This window comes from Grampus griseus, assembly GCF_964374135.1.
Source record: "Grampus griseus genome assembly, chromosome: 2".
Classification (NCBI taxonomy): Eukaryota; Metazoa; Chordata; class Mammalia; order Artiodactyla; family Delphinidae; genus Grampus; species Grampus griseus.
The window spans coordinates 139,356,966-139,379,970 of record NC_139018.1 but is presented as its reverse complement, the minus strand read 5'-3'; the positions used below and the strand labels follow the sequence as shown (position 1 = coordinate 139,379,970).

The window sequence follows — 23,005 nt, the reverse complement described above, 5'->3', positions numbered from 1 at the left end:
CCCTCTAAGCTTCAAGCTGCATCCCAGACAAGGGCCCCTGTGCCCCCAGCCCCCAGCCTCTTCCCTCTCCACACCCCACAGGAGTCTGATCCTGCAGCTCCTTGAACTTCCTGCCGGCCTGGGACACAGTGTTCTCTCGCCTCCATGGTGCTGCCCTCTTGGTGCCCGTGGCTCAGCTCACTGTCCATCACTTCCTCCCCACCGGCCTCTGCAGGTTGAGTTAGGAGGCCCCTCTCTCCGTTGCACAGTATCCTTTGCATGATATATCACAGCCTTTTACAGGTTCTAGGGCAGCTGCTTGGGGGCTTGCCTGTCTTCCCAACTCAACTGTGAGCTCCAGGAGGGCAGGTGCTTTCTCCTTCATGTCTGTGCCCAAAGCTAGTCTAGTGCCCAGCACACGATAGGCCTTCAACAAATATTGGGTTGGCCAAAAAGTTCGTTCGGGTTTTCCCTAAGGATGGGACAAAAACCCGAACAAACTTTTTGGCCAGCCCAGTATTTTTGGAAGGAATAAAGAATACATTCACTAAAGAGGAATGAGGGGCCTGAGGAACCTACCATGCCGGGTAAGGCTTGGACTGGGGCCACTGCACAGATGGCTTCATCCAGGTGCTTCACAGGCCTATAGGAAACAAGACACACAGACATCCAGACTTGAAGACTTTTCAAGTTTTGCTATCCTCTCCTAGGCATATATCCTGGAGAAATTCTTGTCTATAAGCATCAGGAGGTATGTCAGAGATGTTCACAGTAGTGAAAACTGGGAACAATCTAAATAAATCACTGGTAGGAGAATGCTTAAGTAATTGTGTTACATTATACAATGGGATACAATATAGCAACGAAAATAAAAGAGCTGGAGCTACATACAACATGTATGGCTCTCATGAACCACATCACAAAGCAAGTTACAGAATAAATAGCATTGAAAAACAAGTTGGAGAATATACATAATATGATTCCACTTACAGGCCCCCTAAAATATGCACAGCTAAACAATATATTGCTTGGAGATACAGTCATATGGATGTGGTTAGTTCTTAAAGGAAAACAAATGATGAATTTAGGAAAACATAAATAAATAAGTAAATTTAAAAAAAAAGAAAAAAGGGACTTCCCTGGTGGCCCAGTGGTTAAGAATCCGCCTGCCAGTGCAGGGGACACGGGTTCAATCCCTGGTCCAGGAAGATCCCACATGCTGCAGAGTAACTAAGCCTGTGCACCACAACTACTAAGCCTGCGCTCTAGAGCCCGTGAGCCACAACTACTGAGCCCACGTGCCACAACTCCTGAGCCCACACGCCTAGAGCCTGTGTTCTGCAACAAGGGAAGCTACCGCAATGAGGAATGCGTACACGGCAACAAAGAGTAGCCTCCGCTCACCGCGACTAGAGAAAGCCTGTGCACAGCAATGAACACCCAGTATAGCCAAAATAAAGTAAAAAAAAAACAAAAAAAACAAGCAATGTGGTAGATTGAAAAAAAAAAGTAGACATAATATTTGGCAGTAACTCCCACTAAAATGGTGGAGTCTATTTTTCTGCTGCTTAAATGTGGGTGTGGCCAGGTGACATGCTTTGTCCAGTGTCAGAGGCTTGGAAAGCATCAGTGAACCTCACTGGCAGGTGGGAGCCCTCAGGCTACCAGGTGACGGAGCCTGAGATGGCCTGCAGGAGAGGCCGAAAGGAAGAGCGCCCCGGCCAACAGCTGCCAACTGCCTGGTATGTGAGTGAGGCCGGCTTAGACATCCAGCCCCTAACTGAGCTGCCAGCTGCCCAAAGGCACCTGTGAGAGCCAAGGCGAGACCAGCCCATAGTGCTGACCTACTGCATCAGAGACTAAACGCTGACAGTTTTCTTAAGCCATTAAGTTGTGGAGTGGTTTGTTATATGTAGCAATAGATAATTAAAAAGTGGTTAACTTGGAGGAGGAGAGAGAAGGATGTGATCAGGGAGAAGCACACAGAGAGCCTTAACTGAATTGGTGATGATCTATTTCTTAAGCTCGGTGATGGGTACAGTGGAGTTCTCACCCTCCCCCATACGTATGCTAAATACACCCCCTCACACATATTGTACAGATCATTTGCCTGCATAAACCAGTTCACAATTTAAAAGAGAGAGAGAGACCCTTGGAGAAACTGATAAAAAACTTTTGGCAGAAATGACCCTCTTCCTGGTCATGTGGGATATGAAAGATGTCATTTGTGCCATCATACAATTTATATATATATACACCCACATGTAAAAGACATTGGTGAGCTTGAGAAGCTCACTGGGAAAGTGATGACTAGAGAGAAAGTGGACTCTAGGCTGAGAGATTGTCAGTTTTTTACCATTAAATAGCATCATCTGTCTGGCAGATCATGTACCCACCCTGCCCTCAAGCCACTGACCTCTCCACCAGCACACTGAGGGTGGGTCCTTGGGTCCCCGTGGCTGCCACCAGTTGGAGAGAAGCATCTGTACACAGTACCACACATTTCATTTGGGATTTCACTGGCCCCTCGGGATACATGTTCTGTCCTTCGTGGACTAAGAAGTATTTCAGGAAGTGAATGCTTTGGCAGAAACATCTTTCAGGAAGAGCGATGACCCCAAGAGAGAGTCCTGGAGAAAGTAACGGCACAAGCAGGTCAGAAAAGGGGGAAGAGGGAGGCAGCCATGGGCGCAGGGTCTGTGACCAGCAAGAGTGTGAGGGACGTGAGGGCAAAACCAAGCAATGAGCATCCCCCGAGGGTGAAGGCAAGAAATCCCAATGTCCAAGGGGAGCCCCCTTCAGGGGGACCCCTTCTAAGTATTTGGGGGAACCAGACCCATGGAGGGGGGCAGGGTCAGCACTGGAGCGGAGGGAAGGAAGCTACAACGCAGCCAGGTACTGACTCTAGCCATCAAATGTGTATCAGAGGGACGGCGGTATTAGGCAGCGGTGGGGCTCACCTTTGGCTAGGTCCCACAGTGTGAGCACACCATCCTCGCAGGCCAGCACCAGGTAGGAGCAGCAGCAGCTGAGCTGAGACACCGCAATGGGTGCAGCACAGGGCCACACGCCCTCGGGATCTAGTGGGGAGGACACCATTCACCAGGCTGCCCCCGGACCCCGCCCCACCCATCACCTCCACCTGGACAACATGAGACCCAGACTAGTCTGCCTGTCTGGACTCACCATCTCTCTCCTCTCTGTGCAATGCTGTCTCCTTCCTCAGGATAATATATATAACAACGAGTTACACCATTATTATACTACAGCTGACATTGAGTACTTACTAGGTGCTAAACAGCGTGGTAGGCACTTTAATGCATCATTTCATTTAATTCTCACAAGGATCCTATGAGGTGGGTCCTGTTAGTACCCCTGTCTTACAGATGAGGAGACTGAAGCAGAGAAGTAAGTGACTTGCCCAAGGTCATATAAGCCTGGTCAGTACAGAAGTTGAGATGAGAAGCCAGGTTGCCTGGGAGAGGGATGGAAGGAAAGAAATTCTTCCCTTGTGAGTTTTTTTTTGTTTTTTGTTTTTTTGTGTGGTACGTGGGCCTCTCACTGTTGTGGCCTCTCCCGTTGTGGAGCACAGGCTCCGGATGTGCAGGCTCAGCGGCCATGGCTCACGGGCCCAGCCGCTCCACGGCATGTGGGATCTTCCCGGACCGGGGCACAAACCCGTGTCCCCTGCATAGGCAGGCGGACTCTCAACCACTGCGCCACCAGGGAAGCCCCCTTGTGAGTTTTTAAACTTTACTTCTGAGATATAACTCTGAAGTACAACATAGTGTTGTACTTCAAGGAATTCTCACAAAAGTGAACTTGCTCATGTAACTGCTTCCATGAGTTTGTAAAAAACAAACCACCACCACCCATATTTCCTAAGTGCCTTTCAATTTCAAAGAGCTTTCACATACAGAAACTCTGAACTTTGCTATTCACAACAAATGCATGCAGTGGATAACAATGGTGTAATTGAGTAGTTTTCTGTTTTGGATGAGAAAATGGGATTGGGGTGTGAAGTGACTGGCCTGAGACTACACAGTTCGCAGACAGTTGTGCTGGGACGGGCCCTCTGGTGCCAAGCCCACCTTCTTTTTACCTTCGTTGTCTAAGGAGCCCTGTGGACCTGATGGGGCTCTGTCCCTATGGACCTGTCATCTTTAAGAAACATGACAGTTCAGAGACAGAGCCTTGGGGTCACATGACAGCTGCCAAGCCACCCACTCTGCCTGCACAGCTCTGGTCCCCTAAAGCCACGCTGCTGTGTCAGTCACGTGCTCTCAGCTAAGCTGAAGAAGGACATGTTCTCAGAGCCCTGAGCTTAGGCCACTCCCATCTCGGCAGTAAAGTACCAACTTTATCCTTCAGCGTTCGGTTAAGTGAATAGAGGAAGAAGTTGTGACTTCCAGTCCAGTGTACGCCAATGACACAGGCTACCCCTGGGAAAGAAGAGAGGAAATGAGCATTACGTAAGGAGTCTGGGTGGCCTTTGGTTTGTGTGAAGGGATTTGCCCAAGAGGAAGTCAGTTTGAAATGGTTCATTCTAATGGGCAGCACCCAACTGAAGGGTGAGCTTCCAGATGAGGGTCTGGGCACCCCCCAGGAGGGCTGTTCCTAGGGCCAAGTCGCCTTCCTGTGCAGGGAGTGCAGGGAGGATGGTCACAACTGTCCCTCAGCTGCTTTCACATCTCCTAGATAATTCATGTCCACTTGGCTGTCAGTGTTTTAAATAACATTTTCTACAAAAGGAATTCATATCCAGAAGCAGCCTGGCAGGACATGTGTGCACACTGTCCTCTGTGGCAGCTCACTCCCTGAAGACAGTGCCAGCCTCCATATCAGGGAATCTGGGCTCAGGGGTCACAGGTCCAACCAGAAACCATTAAGCTGCAGCTGGCAGCCGACTTCCCACCTCATTCCCTCCCAGCAGGCAGGGTGTGCTGTGCAGAACTTCTCTAGGAGGGCTTGCCAAGCATTCCCCCAAGCTGACAACCTGCTTCACGTTCATTTACCTGGGGGGCTCTTAACTTCCACTGGCATTGCAATTATGCAGCTAGGAAGGAGGAAGTGGAACGTGGCCATACTGGGAAAGAAAGAGACACTGGTCAGAGCCATGGCAGACTCCTTGGCAAGGAGAAATGCTGGCAGAGTCTTGGTAGTAAGACCAGAAATGGGTAGTTCAGATGGACCTTCCCAGGAGTTCAGGGCCATGAGGCAAATCACATTCTATGTGCTGGTCCTGGTGAGGGCAGGGTAGGTAGAGCGGCGGAAGTTATTCCCAGGCCGGGAACAGCACCCAGCGTGGGCAGATCCCTTCCCCAAGGGATCTTGGGGAAGATCCCTTAATGCCAGACTTGGGTGAAGTGCATAAATGCTCCTATCCTGGGAGCAGTACAACCAGTGGTGTGCTGATAAGTTGGCACTCTTAAAAAAAACCAAAAAAACCCTGATTTCCTGATTTATAGGGTTCGTAGCTTTTTGTGGTATAAATATTCCCACTATGGACAGTTACCAGTGGTTTAATGACTGGCTTGCAAAATTCCTAAATACCTTGCTGGGCAGCACAGCACTGAACCTTACTGGGTTCCAGTTCAGGCCTCAGGTAGTTTCTGTTAGGGCCTAGTCCTGGGACTTGGTGTGAAGTGAGAAAATTCAAGGCCCACTTGACGGCAAGATGAGAGGTTTCACTTCCCACGTGAAGCAAGGACATCCCTGAGACCCACGGTAGCTGTGAGGAGAGCTGGTTCCTGAACCTGCTCCACCAGATACTTCAAGGACTTGGGCTCAGTTTTTACAATCACTGAGGCCTACCTGCTGACCGAGATTAGAAAGTAACATTTTAATAACTACACATTAACGTATTACATTTAGAAAGACTGGATGCAAATGGAGAAAAATATTAATAGTGGTGACTTTTATTTCCCTCTTGAGGATCATCTGTGCTGTCTAGATAATCAGGAAAACAATTTTTTTTAAGGAGACGCTATCATACAAAAAATTATAAAATAGGGAGTTCCCTGGTGGTCCAGTGGTTAGGATTCGGTGCCTTCACTGCCGTGGCCCGGGTTCAATACCTGGTCAAGGAACTGACATCCTGCCAGCCACGTGGTGTGGCCAAAAAAAAAAAAAATTCTAAAATAAACTCTACTTCTCATCTCCATAGATGTCTATGCCTTCTTTAAAATCTGTTATCAGCCTTTGTTTGAGCTATATTTAAACAATCTCCATACAACTTTTTTCTAAGGAATTTTTTCTTTTTTAAAAAAATTTAATTAACGTATTTATGGCTGCGTTGGGTCTTCGTTGCTGTGCGCGGGCTTTCTCTAGTTGCGGTGAGCGGGGGTTGTTCTTCATTGTGGTGTGCAGGCTTCTCATTGCGGTGGCTTCTCTTGTTGCGGAGCATGGGCTCCACGTGTGTGAGCTCTCTAGTTGTGGCGCACGGGCTTAGTTGCTCCGCAGCATGTGGGGTCCTCCCGGCCGGCCCAGGGCTCGAGCCCGTGTCCCCTGCATTGGCAGGCAGATTCTCAACTGCTGCACCACCAGGGAAGTCCCTCCATACAACTTTTCAAAAGACACTCAGAAAAGTCCCCCAAACCATTGAGAGCTTTGGGACCTTGAATTAATTCAGGTCCTTGGGCTGATTCCTGCGTGCGCCCAGGGAGGAGAAGCTCCCAGGGCGGAGGCATTCTAGCTGGGCCCCTCCATGGCTCACCTGAGCAGCTCCTCCTCCCACTCCCCATCCAGGTACTTCCTGAAGGTGTCGTTGAAGATTGCCGCCTGCCGCTCCCACTGACTGTCCTTGATGAAGTGATTCTGCCCAGAGCCCAGCCCACAGCAATCCTCTATCTTTGCAAAGACTTCCAGGGGGCTTTTAAATGTGGTACCTAGGTTGAAAATATTCCAGAATTGGTCAAACCATCTGACTTCCTCCTTCCTGATTTCCCCCTTCTCCTCCATGCTTCCCAATTTCCTGCAGAATCCCTCGTCCTCAGAAATCTGTTCTTGCTTTGCCCAGGTGTTCAGTCCTCTTCCCAGCCTCTCCTACTCCACCAGCTCACGGAGCACAGGCAAAGGGCAGCTGCTCTCCTCCTCCCACTTCTCCATCTCCATCCCGCCGCCATTTCCTGTTTCCAGACTACAGAATCTCCAGAGGCCAAGGACATGTTCACGAGTCACTAGAGGCCTTAGATCACTGTTGCCATCTCCCAGCTCAGCAAGGCCCCAAATCTGCCGTTACTTGTGCTATTCAGCTGCTGCTGAGGACCTACATTCGACAGTCCCAGCGTCTTCCTGTGCTTACATTTATCCAACTACCTTCCTTTAAAAAAATATCCTTTCTCTGCCAATCACTTTTCTTATCACTCTCCTTCCCAGTGACCTTGCATTTCCTTCTTTTTCATCTGCTCCTAAATTCACAGTAAAAATAAGTGATTTATTTTCTGGGTTCACAGCCCAACTTTCAGAACTTCTGAAAGTGCCCAGGTCCCTCAAGTTGCCCAGGAGGTCTCACTGTGCCCCAGGTCTCCTTCCCCAGAGGCAACCATTGTTATCAGTTTCTTGCATCAATTTCTAGAAAGAGGCCCCTTCGAGATGGCAATGTATTATTATATTATATAATATATACAGTATTATATTATATTTTTTAATATGTATTTCATGTACATTTGTATATATTTTATAAACAAATGATAGCATATATCAACTAGCAGTTCTCAGAATGTGGTCCCAGATCAGCAGGAATCTGGCAGGGTTAGAAATGAAGGTTCTCAAGCCCCACCCCAGACCTACTGAAACAGAAACTCGGTGGGTGGGGCCCAGCAATTTGGGTTTTAACAAGTCCTCCAAGTGAGTCTGATCCAGCTAAAGTTTGAGAATTGCTGTCATACACTAGAACCCTTGCATTTTGACTTAACAAAATGTCTTGGGAGATCTCTTCATTTCAGTACTATAGATCTTCTTCGTTGTTCGTTGCTTATTTTCATTTAGTAAACCTTTTTCTCGTTGTGAAATATAACACATTCAGAAAAGAGCATAAAAATATGTCTTAATAAATTATTATAAAGCAAACATCTGTCTCTACTGAGGTCAAGAAACAGATTATCCCCCCTCCCTAAAAGCTTTCCAAGGGCCCTTCTCCAGTCATAACCCCCTGGGAAGAGCGGCAACCATTGTCTTGGCTTTTATGTAATCAGTTCATGACATTTATTTTACTTTTGCTACCTAAATATGCATCTAAACACTACAGCTTTGTTTTGCCTGCTTTTGAGCTGTACACAATGGAATTACACAGTGTTAACTCTATATGTGCCCTCTTTTGCTTAATATTGTTTGTGAGATTTATCCATTTTGCTGTGTATAGCTGTAGTTTGTTCATTTTCATTGCTGTATAATATTCCATTGAGTGAACTAAAGTTTATTTATCTGTTCTTTTATTGATGGATATTTCGGTTGTTTCATGGTTTGGGGCTATTGGAAATCATGTCATTATTATCATTCTTGTACATGCCTCCTTGTGCACAGTTACTTGCAGGCCTATCAGGTATACACCTAGAAGTAGGGTGACCAACTTATTCTGGTTTGTGCAGGAGTTTCCCAGTTTTAGCACCAAAGGCCTCACATCCTGGGAAACCCCTTAGTCCCAGGCAAAATGATATTCTTGGTCGCCCTACCTAGGAGCGTAAATGCTGGGTCATAGGATATAACTTATCTTCAACATTACCAGATAATGCTAAACTGTTTTCCAAGGTGGTTGTACTGACTTTCATTGCTAACTGTAATCTATGGGAGGTCTGATTATTCCACATCCTTACCAACTTGGTATGATCAATCTCTTTTAATTTTAGCCATCCTGGTGGGTGTGGAGTGGTATCTCATTATGGTTTTAATTTGCATTTCCCTGATAACTAATTATGTTGAGCACCTTCGTATATGTTTGTTGGCCATTTGAATAATCTCCTGCCTGTTTTATGCTGAATGATCTGTCTTTTTCCTAACAATTTGTAGGAATTCTTTATATAGTCTGGATGTGGACCATTCATAAGTTTTAAGTGTTTTGCAAATATCTTCTCTCCCAATACATGATTTGTTCTTTCATGCTCTTAATGATGTCTTTGGATGATTATAAGTCCTCAGTTTTAATGTAATCAAACTTATCAACTTTTATTATATATAAGTATTTGAGTTTTGTTTAAAAAGTCTTTCCTTACCCAGAGGTCATAAAGATATTGACTTATTTTCTAAAAGTTTTATTGCTTTGTCTTTCATATTTACTTCTGTGATTCATCTGGAATTTCATTTTGTATATCATGTGAGGCAGGGGTCAATATTCACTTTTGTTTCCATATGGACAACCAGCGTCATTTACTGAAATGACCATTCACTACTCTGTAGCACCACCTCCGTCAGGTATCAAGTGTCCATTTATGCTTAAGTTTGTCCTGGCCTCTCTATCCTGTTTTATTAATCTATTTTTCTATCTACTATTTCTATCTATTTATATTTCTGTATTTTATATATATTTCTATTATTCACTCATCACTTTTTCTACCTTGTCTTAATTACTGTGGCTTTATAATAAATCTTGATGGAGCAAATCATATCACCATGTTCTTTTATAAGAGTGAATTGGCTACCCTTGGTGTTTTGCATTTCTTTCTTTGTTTTTAATGGTTGTAAAGTGTTCTGAGTGTACCAGATTTAGCTAACCAGTCTTTTGCCTCTATAAATAGCACTGCAGTGAACATTCTTGTAGGTATATCTTTGAATATATGTGTGTAGGTATATAGGTATATCTTTGAATATGTGAATATTGAGAGGATAGACTCTATGTCCCGTGTCTACAGTGGACTTCCCCCCTGCTCCTCTTAACCAGCTCCCACTTATTCTTCAAAACCTTCCCAAATGTCCCTTCTTCTGATAAAGCCTCTGCCTGTTCCCTGGGCGGAGTTAGTTACTCCTTCCTCTATGTTTTCATGGCCCTGTATGTTCCCCATTGTTGCACTTATCATATCCTACTATGGTGGTTTCCTCCTATTCTCCCTTGGTACACTAGCAGCTTTTAGAGCACCGGAGATGTGTCTTACTCATCTTTGTGCTTGGTGCAGTATCGGCACTGATGAATGAACTAACACAGGAATGTAGGAATGAATGAACTCCACTAGCACTTGGGAAAGATGTCTCTTTCCTGATATCCCAATTCTGTTAGTTAACTGTATCCTTGTAACATTTATATTTTTAATCTTTAGGTCTCAGAGCTTATGAATTAAAAAATTAGATATTGCTGCCAATAAATGGAAAAGATGGGAAATGTGGAGAAAGGCAGAGAATGAAAAAACTAATAAAGCAATGGCAAAAGGAAAGAAAGTATTCATTGAGTTATACCTACCTGCAACTGGTTTGGGTGGTTTGATTTTCATTATGTAAACTGGAACACTCAATTTAGCATCTCCTCTAAAATAAATGTTTATATCCTACAATAAAGAAAAGGCACAGCTAATAAGCCAACAAAGGAGATAAAACTGTATCATTAAAAACACTCATTTCAAAAGAAGGCAGAAAAAGAGGAATAAGGAAGAAAAACAGGTGGGACAAATAGAAAGTAAATAGCAAAGTGGTAGATTTAAACCTAAACATATCAATAATCACATTAATATAAATGGCCTAAACACCCCAATTAAAAGGTAGAGATTGACAGATTGTATAAAAAGGCAAGACCCAACGATATGCTGTCAAAAAGAAACTCATTTTAAATATAAAGACACGAATAAAAAAAAAGACACCAATATATTAAAAGTATAGAAAAAAGATACATCTTGTAAACTGATCAAAAGAAAGCTGGGGTGGCTGTATTAATATCTGACATAATAGATTTCAGAGCAAAGAATATTACCAGTGATCAAAGAGTCATTGAATAATGATAAAACGGTCAATTCTCAAGGGGACATAAAATTCTAAATGTTTAGGCACCTAATAGCAGAGCTTCAAAATACAGGAAGCAAAAATTCTTAGGTGTGAAAGCAGAAATAAATAAATCTACAATCTCACAGATTTCAACACTCTTCTCTCAATAATTGATAGAATAAGTAGACAGAAAATCAGTAAGAATGCAGAAAGGAAAGCAGTGAGGATATAGAAGACTTGAATAACTTGGACCAACAACAACAAGAATACACATGCTTTTCAAGTGCACATAGAACACTTACCAGGATAAACCATATTCTGGGCATAAAACAAGTCTTAATAAATTTGAAAGGTTTCAAATTATATGAAGTATGTTCTCTGATCACAATGGAATTAAGTTAGAAACCAATAAAAGGAAAAGAAAGATGTCTGGAACATCTCAAGTATTTGGACACTAAATAACATGCTTCTAAATAATCCACTGGTCAAAAAAGATATAAAAAAGCAAATTAGGAAGTATTTTGAAGTATTTTCAAAAATGAGAATATAACATATCAAAATTTAAAGGAAGCAGCTAAAGCAGTACTTAGATATAAGTTTGTAGCACTAAATGCCTGTGTCATTCTTCAAAGTTCATAAGGTCTTGGTGTAGGCAAGGACATAGGAATGATAAAGGTCGTACATATGAATGATAAGGTCAGGAAACAAATGGGAAAAGAAGGATTACTCAAAAATATTTGTGTGGCAATTGCTATTTTAAAAGAATAGATAAAAGTTGATCTCTTCCTTGCTCCATTCACAAAAGAAACTCCCATGTGTATAAAAGAGTGAAATGTCCAAAAAAAAAAAAAAAAAAAAACTATGAAGAGTATTAGAAGAAAACACAGGAGAATTTATTTATAACCTTGAGATAGAGAAAGCCTTCTTAAGTGCAATGGCTGTAAAGAAAAGATTAAAAATTCTGATTATATCAAAATCTAAAACTTCTTTATAACAAAAAGGCACATAAGCAAAGTAAAAAGGGAATCAACAGAGTGTAAGAAAACATATAATAGGCAAAGAATTCACAGGCAATTCACAGAAGATAAAACCTCAATAGCCAATAAAAATATGAGATTAATGAAAATTAACACGAGATGCCATTTTGTTCCATCAGTTTGCACACACAAAAAATTAATATCAAATTTATCGAGGCTGTGGAGAATTACTGATTAAATGTAAATTGTCATGCCATTTTTGGAGGACAATTTAACAGTATCTACATTAAACTAAAAACGCATATATCCTTCAGAAGCACTCGGGTATACAAAGAAGAATTTACAAAGATTTTCATTGCATTATATAAAAGCCACCCTCAATGGACAAACAGCCAAATAAACTATGGTACATCCTTAATAGGAATAGTACACAGGATGTCAAAAGAACAAGGTAGGTTTATCGGACATTGCAAAACTTTGCCAATAAGTTGATTAGCATAAAAATGCAAATTTGTAAGAAAATATATATAGTATGATGCCACTTATATAGAAGAAAATTTCCATAAAATGAAACTATATTTTTCTAAATAAACTGATATCAGAATAAAAATATACACTAAAATAAAAAATACACACTAAAGTCCTAGAAAACACACACCAAGATAATAATGGTGATGACCTCTGGAGAGGGCTGCTCTATCTGAATTACTTGGCTTTTTCCAGAGTGGTACACTCTGGAAATATGTAGAGTGATATGTAGAGGGATAACTAATATGTAGAGGGATTCACATATTATTTGTATAATTTGAAACATAATGTAATTTTAGAAGGGAAAAAGGAAAGAACTCTAGAAAGAGACTTCCATTTGGAAGTTCACCACTGCCCTTCTGATAGGCCAGAATCCCAAGAGCTAAGCCTCTGGAAAGTATGGTATGCTCTCTGCCTCAGAGGGAGAGCCAGGAAGCTCCAGGGAAGCCACTCTGTTCTCTACGGTATCCCAATACAAAGACAACCTCCCACACCAAAAAAAAATCCCTCAGTTTGGTGGATTGGGCTGTTACTTTGGCAGGGGCAAATTGGATTTCATGAGGCCTGAAGTGTATATGATTTAGGGGCCTTTGTAAGAAAGAGAACACAAAAGTTTGAACACAAAATGCCCATGACCACCCTAATACCACTCAATCTGGGGGAAATTGTGACAGAGGGGAAGTTTGAGTGAGAAGAGATGGTGGTCTTAAGTGATTACGGTTAAAACATGTTACTTTTTCCAATTTTACAAAAGTATGTGGTCATGTGAACATACTGCTAGGGCCCCTCCTATGGCCTTGGAAGGGGCCATACAAGTGAGGGGCCCTGAAATTTAACCTCCTTTACCTTCAGGGAAACCCATCTCTGAACAAATGACTTGGGTCAATTATCCTCAAGGATAGGGGGCCATCTTCAAGGGAATGAGGCACAAGATTAAGTCACAGAGAATCTGAAAATAGTGCCCTGGTAGAACATTTTATTAGTATATTTGATATTTAAGGTAAATTTCAAATCAAAATAAAAATTCTAACACGTAACTTAAATCTCTTTGGAGATTTTCTTTAAAGTTTCTTACCATTTCTAAATTATCTGCAGTCACGGGATCAAGAGTGTTCTGAGGAGAAAAACGAGAAATTAATTCACAATAGGTTTGGTATATGTTCTCCTTCTTCCTTCAATCCTTTGAGATGCTCTTTCTTCCCCCCAATTATTTTCGTGAGATGTGAACTCATCCTGTAGACATGGAAGACCAATATTTGTGTGGTCTTCTGGCCTGCGGATTTTAACACATGATCCTTGTCCTCTAGGATCTTAAAATGTATTTGGGGAAACAAGAAATCATTAGTGACGTTAAGAGGAAATATGAGTAGAGGGGAGGAGATCAATTAGGAGACTTACAAAAATCTAAGTTGAAGCGAATATGTCTGATTGGCAAAATATATCAGTGATGTTGACAATTATATTTAAGTAACTCTAAATACAATTCATAGGACACGAATTACCACTGTAACTGGCATTAGTTGATTGCTTCTCAGTGTATAGAAACAGTGAATTATGGCGAGAAACCACCCCCATTCCAAGGTGCTTCTCCCACTTGGATAATAAATTAATCCCTCAAAAAATGTATCTGTTGGGCACCAATAGGACACCATGGCGTTGGATGATAAAAAGAAGCAGAAGCTATGGTCTTAACAACCTAGAAATTTATCATCTAGTTAGGAGAAAAGGACTTCCATGCACAACCAGATAGTATGTGAGAAGTGTCAAAGAGAGGTATAGAGAATAAATTCTGTAAGAGTTTAGAGGAGGAAGGTCTCTGGGCCAGTAACTCTCCCAGGGATACAAAATCACACCCTGCTATGAAGACATTCACTGGAGAGAAAAGGCATTTAGTCACAGCCACTCAATGAGCTCGGCATCATTGAGTCTCAATCTTGGTCTCCTATATTAATAATTTCACTAATTCTTTAGCACCTAATACAGTATGTTTTAAAGGCATGCTCAATGAATATTTGTTGTTGTTGATTAAAAAAATAAGTGCACATCAGATAGATGAGAAAATTTTGTTTTAGGGACTTCCCTTGTGGCACAGTGGTTAAGAATCCGCCTGCCAATGCAGGGGACACGGGTTCGAGCCCTGGTCTGGGAAGATCCCACATGCCGCGGAGCAACTAAGCCCGTGCACCACAACTACTGAGCCTGCACTCTAGAGCCCGCAAACCACAACTACTGAGCCCGCGTGCTGCAACTACTGAAGCCCATGTGCCTAGAGCCCATGCTCCACAACAAGAAAAGCCACCGCAATGAGAAACCCGTGCAGTGCAACTAAGAGTAGCGCCCACTCGCCACAACTAGAGAAAGCCCACGTGCAGCAATGAAGACCCAATGCAGCCAAAATGGAAAAAAAGAAAATTACATCTTAAAATAATATTTACTGAAAAACTATATTTTAAAGAGATGGCATGAAGCCCAGGGATCACATATAATTAAACTGAAATGGTAGAGTTCCTACCTTCTAAGAATAATTGAAGAATGCATGTATTCCTATATAGTGAGTCTCCTACACACAAACGAGTTACATTCTGAAAGCATGTTCGTAAGTCCAATTTGTTCGTTAAGTCCAACAAAGTTAGCCTAGGTACCCAACTAACACAATTGGCTATATAGTAATGCACTGTATAGGTTTATAACACTTTTCACACAACTAATACATAAAAAAGAAACACAAAAAATAAAGAAAACATTTTTAATCTTACAGTACAGTACTTTGAAAAGTACAGTAGTACTGGCTACATCTCCTCTGCTTTTACTCTTGCTTCTGGACATTCTGGGCTTGAAATAAAGATACTGTACTACTGTATACAGTACTGTACAGTAAAGTACACAAAAGCACAAACACTTGTAGAGGATGCACGCATGTGACAATGTACACCAGACATGTGAAGGCACGTTTGCATCTTTGAAACTTCAAAACTTGAAGGTTCGTATGTAGGGGACTTACCGTATATTTAGAATAACCCTTTTATACCATAATCTGGGGAATTTAGTGGAATGGGAGACATGAAAGGATTATTTCAACCCAGGAGGGAAAAAAATATATCTATCAGAGTCAAAAAAAAAGACACACTTCCAGAGAAATGCCTGGGAGTGCTCTTGGTGGAGAGGCAACACCTAGACGAGAGAGATACCGGATTCCAACACCTCTGCTTTTTTTTTCCAATATATATATATATATATATATATATATATATATATATATATAGAAGTAAAATTGCGTTACAATGTTGTGTTAGTTTCTGCTGTACAATGAAGTGAATCAGCTATATGCATATCTATATCCCCTCCCTCTTGGACCTCCCTCTCTCCCCCCTCCCCACCATCCCACCCATTTAAATCTACAAACAATAAATGCTGGAGAGGGTGTGGAGAAAAGGGAACCCTCTTGCACTGTTGGTGGGAATGTAAATTGATGCAGCCACTGTGGAGAACAGTAAGGAGGTTCCTTAAAAAACTAAAAATAGAACTACCATACGACCCAGCATTCCCACAATTGGGCATATACCCTGAGAAAACCATAATTCAAAAGGACACATGCACCCCAATGTTCATTGCAGCACTATTTACAATAGCCAGGACATGGAACCAACCTAAATGTCCAACGATAGATGAATGGATAAAGAAGATGTGGTACATATATACAATGACACCTCTGCTTTTTAACATCTTATTTTAACCACAGCAAATTGATTTGAGAGACATGGGCCAGTGTGCATCTTGTCCTCTCTTATGGCCTCTAGAAGGCCTCCTTCATCTTGAAATTGCAAGGAGGAGTTAGGCTAGATGTGGGTCAAGGGTAGGGAGAAACATATCAGTTGAAAACAGGGATGTTGCCTACCAGTTGCAGCTGTCTGACTTTTTTCTTTGGATTTATGGTGAGTTGGGGGTGCTCCACTTCCTTGAGCCAAGACTCCTTAGGCAATTTATACACATCCAGCCAAATATCCCCAGCTCCTGCATTAGGAAACCAAGGAACCATTGAGCAACTGCAAGCAGGCAACAAGTTTCCCCTGAGAAACGGCCCGTCTTCACAGAACCTCTGTGAAGGTTGGCACAGAGACCAGCAGGCACCCTCAGAACAGCAACTTTGACAAACGGAAGGAGATGTAGTTCTGCAATGGTTATTGCCAGTCCTCACTCACGGAGAGCTGCAGAGCTCCTCTCCTCAGGCCACTGCCTCTAAAGGAAACGGGCCTCTCACTCACAGCACTGAGGTAACAGTTTTTAACCAAACTGTCTGTGCTGCCTGGTCTCTGTGTTTTCTAGCTTCCAATGGTAAATTCCACTGATGTTTTGTCTCACAGCTATTCCCGTCTGGGGAGGAAAATGGCATATATAGAATCAATAACTGAGAGGGGTATGGCTGAGAAAGGGTTAGAATTGTGAGAGATGCCCCAGAGAATTCTTCTGACCAATATTTGAGGAGATGACAACCCATGGGGTGGTTGTGAGACTATCTCATCAAAGAAACATGCTCAGCTTCTATACTGAACTCCTGCCAACCTGGGAAAAGTTACTTTCCTATGATGGGATTCTGGCTAAATGTTTCCTTAAAAAAGTAATCTATATAGACACGTTGATTTCAGACTGCCGGCCTCCAGAGCTGTGAGAGACAAAATACCTGTTATTTTAGGCCACCCAGTTTGTGGTACTTTGTTATGGCAGCCCTAGGAAAATACTACAGATAGTATATAAGTTTCTTGTGATGCATAAAGCATTATAAAATATGTGTCTTTCTCTAGCACCTAACATATGAGAGGCCTGGGGCAAGAATATACATGGAGGCCCATACTGCATGTCTAAATATTTAAAAATTAAAAATCAAGCTAACAATCATTTGAATAAAATACGTTCTATCACCACAGGAATAAATGCAAGAGGCAAGATCCAACATTGAATGCTAAAAATGGTGGGCAAAACTTTAAGGAGACAATAGTCTCCTTAGAGACTAAAGTTTAGAGACTAAACTTTAATGCTGGGCATAGTCTCAAAGTATCTCCCCCCAATTTTTTATCAATCACTGTGGAGATTTCAAAATGTCTCAAAATTCTTTGATCCTCCTACAACCAGGAAATGGTGATTACATCCTCTCCCCTTGAGTGCGGTCTGGACTTAGAGTATGGAAAGGGAAAAACAGTAGCTCAACTCTGGAGGAAACTGGCAGATCACTTTAACTAAATGATCAAGGTTAACATCAGCAGTAGTGCTATCACATACACCCCTAATATAATACAACAAAAAGTTCTTTTGTGGGACTTTACCCCAAATCCTTAACCCTGGTTGAATCATGAGAAAAAATTCAGACAAACTGAAATTCAGGGACATTGCACAAAATATCTGACTGGTACTCTTCAAAAGTGTCAAGGTCATGAAAAACAAGGCAAGGTCAAGACATCACAAATAGATATAGATAATATGACGATGACTAAATGTAATATGATATCCTGGATTGCACCTTGGAGCAAAAAAATTAGAAGAAAAACTGGCAAAACGTGAAAAAAAAACTGTAGTTAATAGTATTATACCAATGTTATTTGCTTAATTTTGACAACTGTACCATGGTTTTTTGTTTTTGTTTTTTTTTTTTGCGGTACGCGGGCCTCTCACTGCTGTGGCCTCTCCTGCTGTGGAGCACAGGCTCCGGACGTGCAGGCTCAGCGGCCATGGCTCACGGGCCCAGCCGCTCCGCGGCATGTGGGATCCTCCCAGACCGGGGCACGAACCCGTGTCCCCTGCATCGGCAGGCGGACTCTCAACCACTGCGCCACCAGGGAAGCCCTGTACCATGGTTTTGTTAAATGTTGGCATTAGGGAAACTGGGTGAAGGGTATAAGGGAACTCTGTCCTATCTTTGCAACTCTTCTGTAAATTATTTCTAAATAAAATGTTTGGGACTTCACTGGTGGTGCAGTGGGTAAGACTCCGTGCTCCCAATGCAGGGGGCCCGGGTTCGATGACTGGTCGGGGAATTAGATCCCGCATGCTGCAACTAAGAGTCCACATGCCACAACTAAGAAACCGACATTCCGCAACAAAGATCCCGCATGCTGCAAGTAAGACCCCCGCCCCCCGCATAGCCTAAATAAATAAATAAATGAAGTTTAAAAGGTTTTGGAGAAAAGTGATTATCTGCAAGAGATTGCAAATCTGAATCTTCTTAAGAGCCTTTGGTTAATCTTACCTTGTAGGAGGAAGGCTGCAAAGTCCCCTCCTTCAGAAATCTCCATCTTTATACAGGTGGTTTGCTTGCTGGTATCATCCTGAAAGGAAGAGAGATACTGAGAGAGGAAGTTCAGCCTGATGACAGAAGAGAATGTATTTCAGGGCTTTTTGTAGTTCACACCAGGGAAATAAATCCTTTTAAAACTTGAGGCATAAAAAGATGCCTCAAACTGCTTCAAACTTTCCATTTTTGCACAGGAATTAGACAAGATTGTAAGTAAAGAAGTGGAACTCAGTTTTCTGTCTAAAGGGTTTGGGACTTATTTCCTGGTTTCTTAAGTACTCCTGATGATTTGTAGTGATTTCATACTATCTGATCTCCTGGTCAGGTTTGCAAACCCTACAGATCTATGCCACCACTCAGGTATTCAAAATGAGCTGAAACATGTTCTACATGACACTGAAAACTCTGGTAAGTTGCTTGAAAAAAGGCTCTGTCTAGGCTACTGTAGTGTCATAGTCTGATTGGGCTGCTAAAACAAAATACCATAGACTGGGTGGCTCATAAACAATTAACATTTATTTCTCATAGTCCTGGAGGTTGGGAATCCAAGATTTCCAAGGATTTCTGGCAGATTCAGTGTCTGGTAAGACCTAGCTTCCTGGCTCATAGACCACCTGCCACCTGTGGCTATGTCCTCATGTGGTGGAAGGGTTGAGGGAGCTCTCTTGGTCTTATAAGGGCCCTAATCCCATTTATGAGGACTCTGCCCTCATGACCTAATCACCTCCCACATTGGGGATTAGGATTTCAACATGAATTTTAGGGAGACACAAACATTCAGTCCATATTAAGTAGAGACTGAATGTAACCCTACAATGAAACCTGCTCAAACTTTGGGCCAGGTAAAAAAGACTCAATGTGTACGGTTGTGCTCTACCTTTAAGGAGCTCTAAGACTAGCAACATAAGGTGGCTAGACAAATTAGGCTGGTGAGTCCCCTAAATTATTTAAGAAGAATGAGTTTTAAACATTTTTAATTTTTGTTTTTCTTTCATTTTATTTTTATTTCATTTATTTATTTGGCTGCACCAGGTCTTAGTTGTGACATGCAGGATCTTTAGTTGTGGCATATGGAATCTTTAGTTGCTACATGTGAACTCTTAGTTGTGGCATGTGGGATCTAGTTCCCTGACCAGGGACTGAACCCGGGTCCCCTGCATTGGGAGCACGGAGTCTCAGCCACTGGACCACCAGGGAAGTCCCTCACTTTCTTTCTTAAAAAATTGGAGTATATTTGACATACAATATAGTTATTAACAATTTTAAAAGTTTATGCTCCATTTATAGTTATTATAAAATACTGGCTATATTTCCCATATTTTACAATATATCCTTGTAGCTTATTTTATATGTAATAGCTTGTACCTCTTAATCCCATACCCCTATATTGCTCCTCCCCACTTCCCTCTCCCCACTGGTAAGCGTTAGTTTGTTCTGTATAATTGTGAGTCTGCTTCTTTTTTGTTATATTTACTGGTTTGTTATATTTTTTAGATTCCACATATTAGTGATATCAAACAGTATTTGTATTTCTCTGTCTGACTTTTTTCATTTCATTCATAATACCCTCCAAGTCCATCCATGTTGCTGCAAATGGCAAAATATCATTCTTTTTATGGCTTAGTAGTATTCCTGTGTGTGTGTGTGTGTGTGTGTGTGTCTTCTTTATCCATTCACCTGTTGATGGACTCGTAGGTTGCTTCCATATCTTGGCAATTGTGAATAATGCTGCTAAGAACATTGGGATGCATGTATCTTTCCGAATTAGGGTTTTTGGGTTTTTTTCCATTATATACCCAGGAGTGGAATTGCTGGGTCATACAGTAGTTCTATTTTTAGTTTTATGAGAAATCTCCACACTGTTTTCCACATTGATTCCACTAATTTACATTCCAACCAACAGTGTATGAGGGTTCCCTTTTCTTTACACTCTCACCAACATTTGTTGTTTGTGTTCTTTTTTTGTTTTTAAAGGGCTTTTGTTTTTTGGGGGGTTTTTAATATTTATTTATTTTGGATGTGCTGGGTCTTAGTTGCGGCACACAGGATTTTCGTTGTGGCATGTTTAGTTGCAGCATGTGGACTTCTTAGTTGCGGCATGCATGCAGGATCTAGTTCCCCGACAAGGGATTGAACTCAGGCCCCCTGCACTGGGAGCGCAGAGTCTTACTCACTGGACCACCAGGGAAGTCCCTGTGTTCTTTTTGATAATAGTCATTCTGACAGGTATGAGGGATATCTTTGTGTGGTTTTGATTTGCATTTCTCCGATGATTAGTGACGTTAAGCATCTTTTCATGTGCTTGTTGGCCATCTGCATTTCCTCTTTGGAAAAATGTCTATTCAATTGTTCTGCCCATTTTAAAATCAGGTTGTTTGTCTTTTCGATGTTGAGTTGTATGAGCTATTTATATATATTGGAAATTAATCCCTTGGTTGCATCATTTGCAAATATTTTCTCCCATTCTTTTCATTTTGTTTATGGTTTCCTTTGCTGTGCAAAAGCCTTTAAGTTTAATTAGGTCCCATTTGTTTATTTTTGCTTTTATTTCCATTACCTCAGCAGACAGATCCAAAACAAATATTGCTGCGATTTATGTCAAAGAGTGTTCTGCCTATGTTTTCCTCTAGGAGTTTTATAATATCCGGTCTTACATTTAGGTCTTTAATCCATTTTGAGTTTTTTTTTATATTAAAGAATGTTCTAATTTCATTAGAACATTAAAGAATTTTTTTCTATTAAAGAATGTTCTAATTTCATTCTTTTACATGTAGCTGTCCAGTTTTCCCAGCACCACTTACTGAAGATACTGTCTTTCCTCCATTATACAATCTTGCCTCCTTTATCATAGATTAATTGAGCATACATGCATGGGTTATTTCTGGGTTTTCTATCCTGTTCCACTAATCTATGTGTCTGTTTTTGTGCCAATACCTACTATTTTGATTACTGTAGCTTTGTAGTATAGTCTAAAGTCAGGAATTGTGATTCCTCCAGCTCTGTTCTTTCTCTAAATTGCTTTGACTATCCGGGGTCTTTTGTATTTCCATACAAATTTTAAAATTATTTGTTCTAGTTCTGTGAAAAATGCCATTGGTATTTTGATAGGGATTGCATTGAATCTGTAGACTGCCTTGGGTAATATGGTCATTTAAAAATATTTTTATTTATGTATTTTAATATCAATTTGTAGGTTATAGAAATTTCAAATGTACATGAAGACAAAAAATAGTATAATGAATCCTATGTATCCATTACTCAACTTCACCAGTTATCAATAAATGACAAATCTTGTTTTATTGTCTCCCAACTTCATTAAATATTTCTATTTAATGAATCCTAGTTCCTTAATACCACCTACTATCCAGTCTGTTTTCAAATTTCCTCAATCTAATAAATACCTCTCCACAACTGGTTTGTTCAAATCAGAATTCATGTGTAACTGATTCACTTTGCTGTACACCTGAAACTAACACAACATTGTAAATCAACTATACTCCAATAAAAATCTTTTTCAAAAAGTCACTATCAAAACTGAGAAATCAGGATTCAAATGAAGTCCATGTATTGTATTGAGTTGGCCAAAAAGTTCATTCGGGTTTTTTGTAACGTCTTACGAAAAACCTAAATGAACTTTTTGGCCAACCCAATATTTCGTTAATTTATCTCTTAAGTCTCTTTTAATTTATAACTGTTACCCTATTTGTTTTTCTTTTCACCATTTTTTTGTTGAATAAACCAGTTCATTTGTCCTGTGGAATTTTTCACTTTCTGGATTGGACTGATTGCATCCCATGGCATTGTTTACATGTATTTCCTGTAAACCAGCAACCAGTTCTAGAGGTTTGATTAGATTTAGGCTCAGTTAAAACAAAAGGCCAGAATACTCCACAGGTGTTTGGTGTCTCCCTCCGGCATCATATGAGGAGGCTCATAATAGCTAGCTGTTCTTTCTTTTGCTTTTTTTTTTTTTTTTTTTTTTTTTTTGCGGTACGCGGGCCTCTCACTGTTGTGGCCTCTCCCGTTGCAGAGCAACAGGCTCCGGACATGCAGGCTCAACGGCCATGGCTCATGGGCCCAGCCGCTCCGCGGCATGTGGGATCTTCCTGGACTGCGGCATGAACCCGTGTCCCCTGCATCGGCAGGCGGACTCTCAACCACTGCGCCACCAGGGAAGCCCTGTTCTTTCTTTTAATAATGTTCATGGTGATCATTGACAAGAGGTGTCATCCTGGCTCATCAATTATAAAGTCCCCCATCAGCACTGATGGTCGTTACCTAGACCATTACTCTGCAAAATGGCTACAAAACTGATATCCCCCAATTCTATCATTCC

General features: G+C 41.5%; 1 protein-coding gene across 1 annotated transcript in view; it reads right to left on the bottom strand.

Moving 5' to 3' along the window:
- Positions 1–23,005, bottom strand: part of WDR93 (WD repeat domain 93) — a gene marked incomplete at its 3' end in the record, with an annotated part of 48,768 nt that overhangs the window by 10,726 nt on the left and 15,037 nt on the right. Inside the window, exons 7-16 of the mRNA XM_082649609.1 lie at positions 18,625–18,703; positions 16,282–16,397; positions 13,462–13,500; positions 10,367–10,451; positions 6,695–6,866; positions 4,995–5,065; positions 4,335–4,421; positions 2,940–3,059; positions 2,396–2,609; positions 559–622 (exon numbers count right to left, since the gene is read on the bottom strand). Coding sequence (XP_082505735.1) covers positions 559–622; positions 2,396–2,609; positions 2,940–3,059; positions 4,335–4,421; positions 4,995–5,065; positions 6,695–6,866; positions 10,367–10,451; positions 13,462–13,500; positions 16,282–16,397; positions 18,625–18,703 — 1,047 coding nt within the window. The remainder of the gene's footprint in view (positions 1–558; positions 623–2,395; positions 2,610–2,939; positions 3,060–4,334; positions 4,422–4,994; positions 5,066–6,694; positions 6,867–10,366; positions 10,452–13,461; positions 13,501–16,281; positions 16,398–18,624; positions 18,704–23,005) is intronic.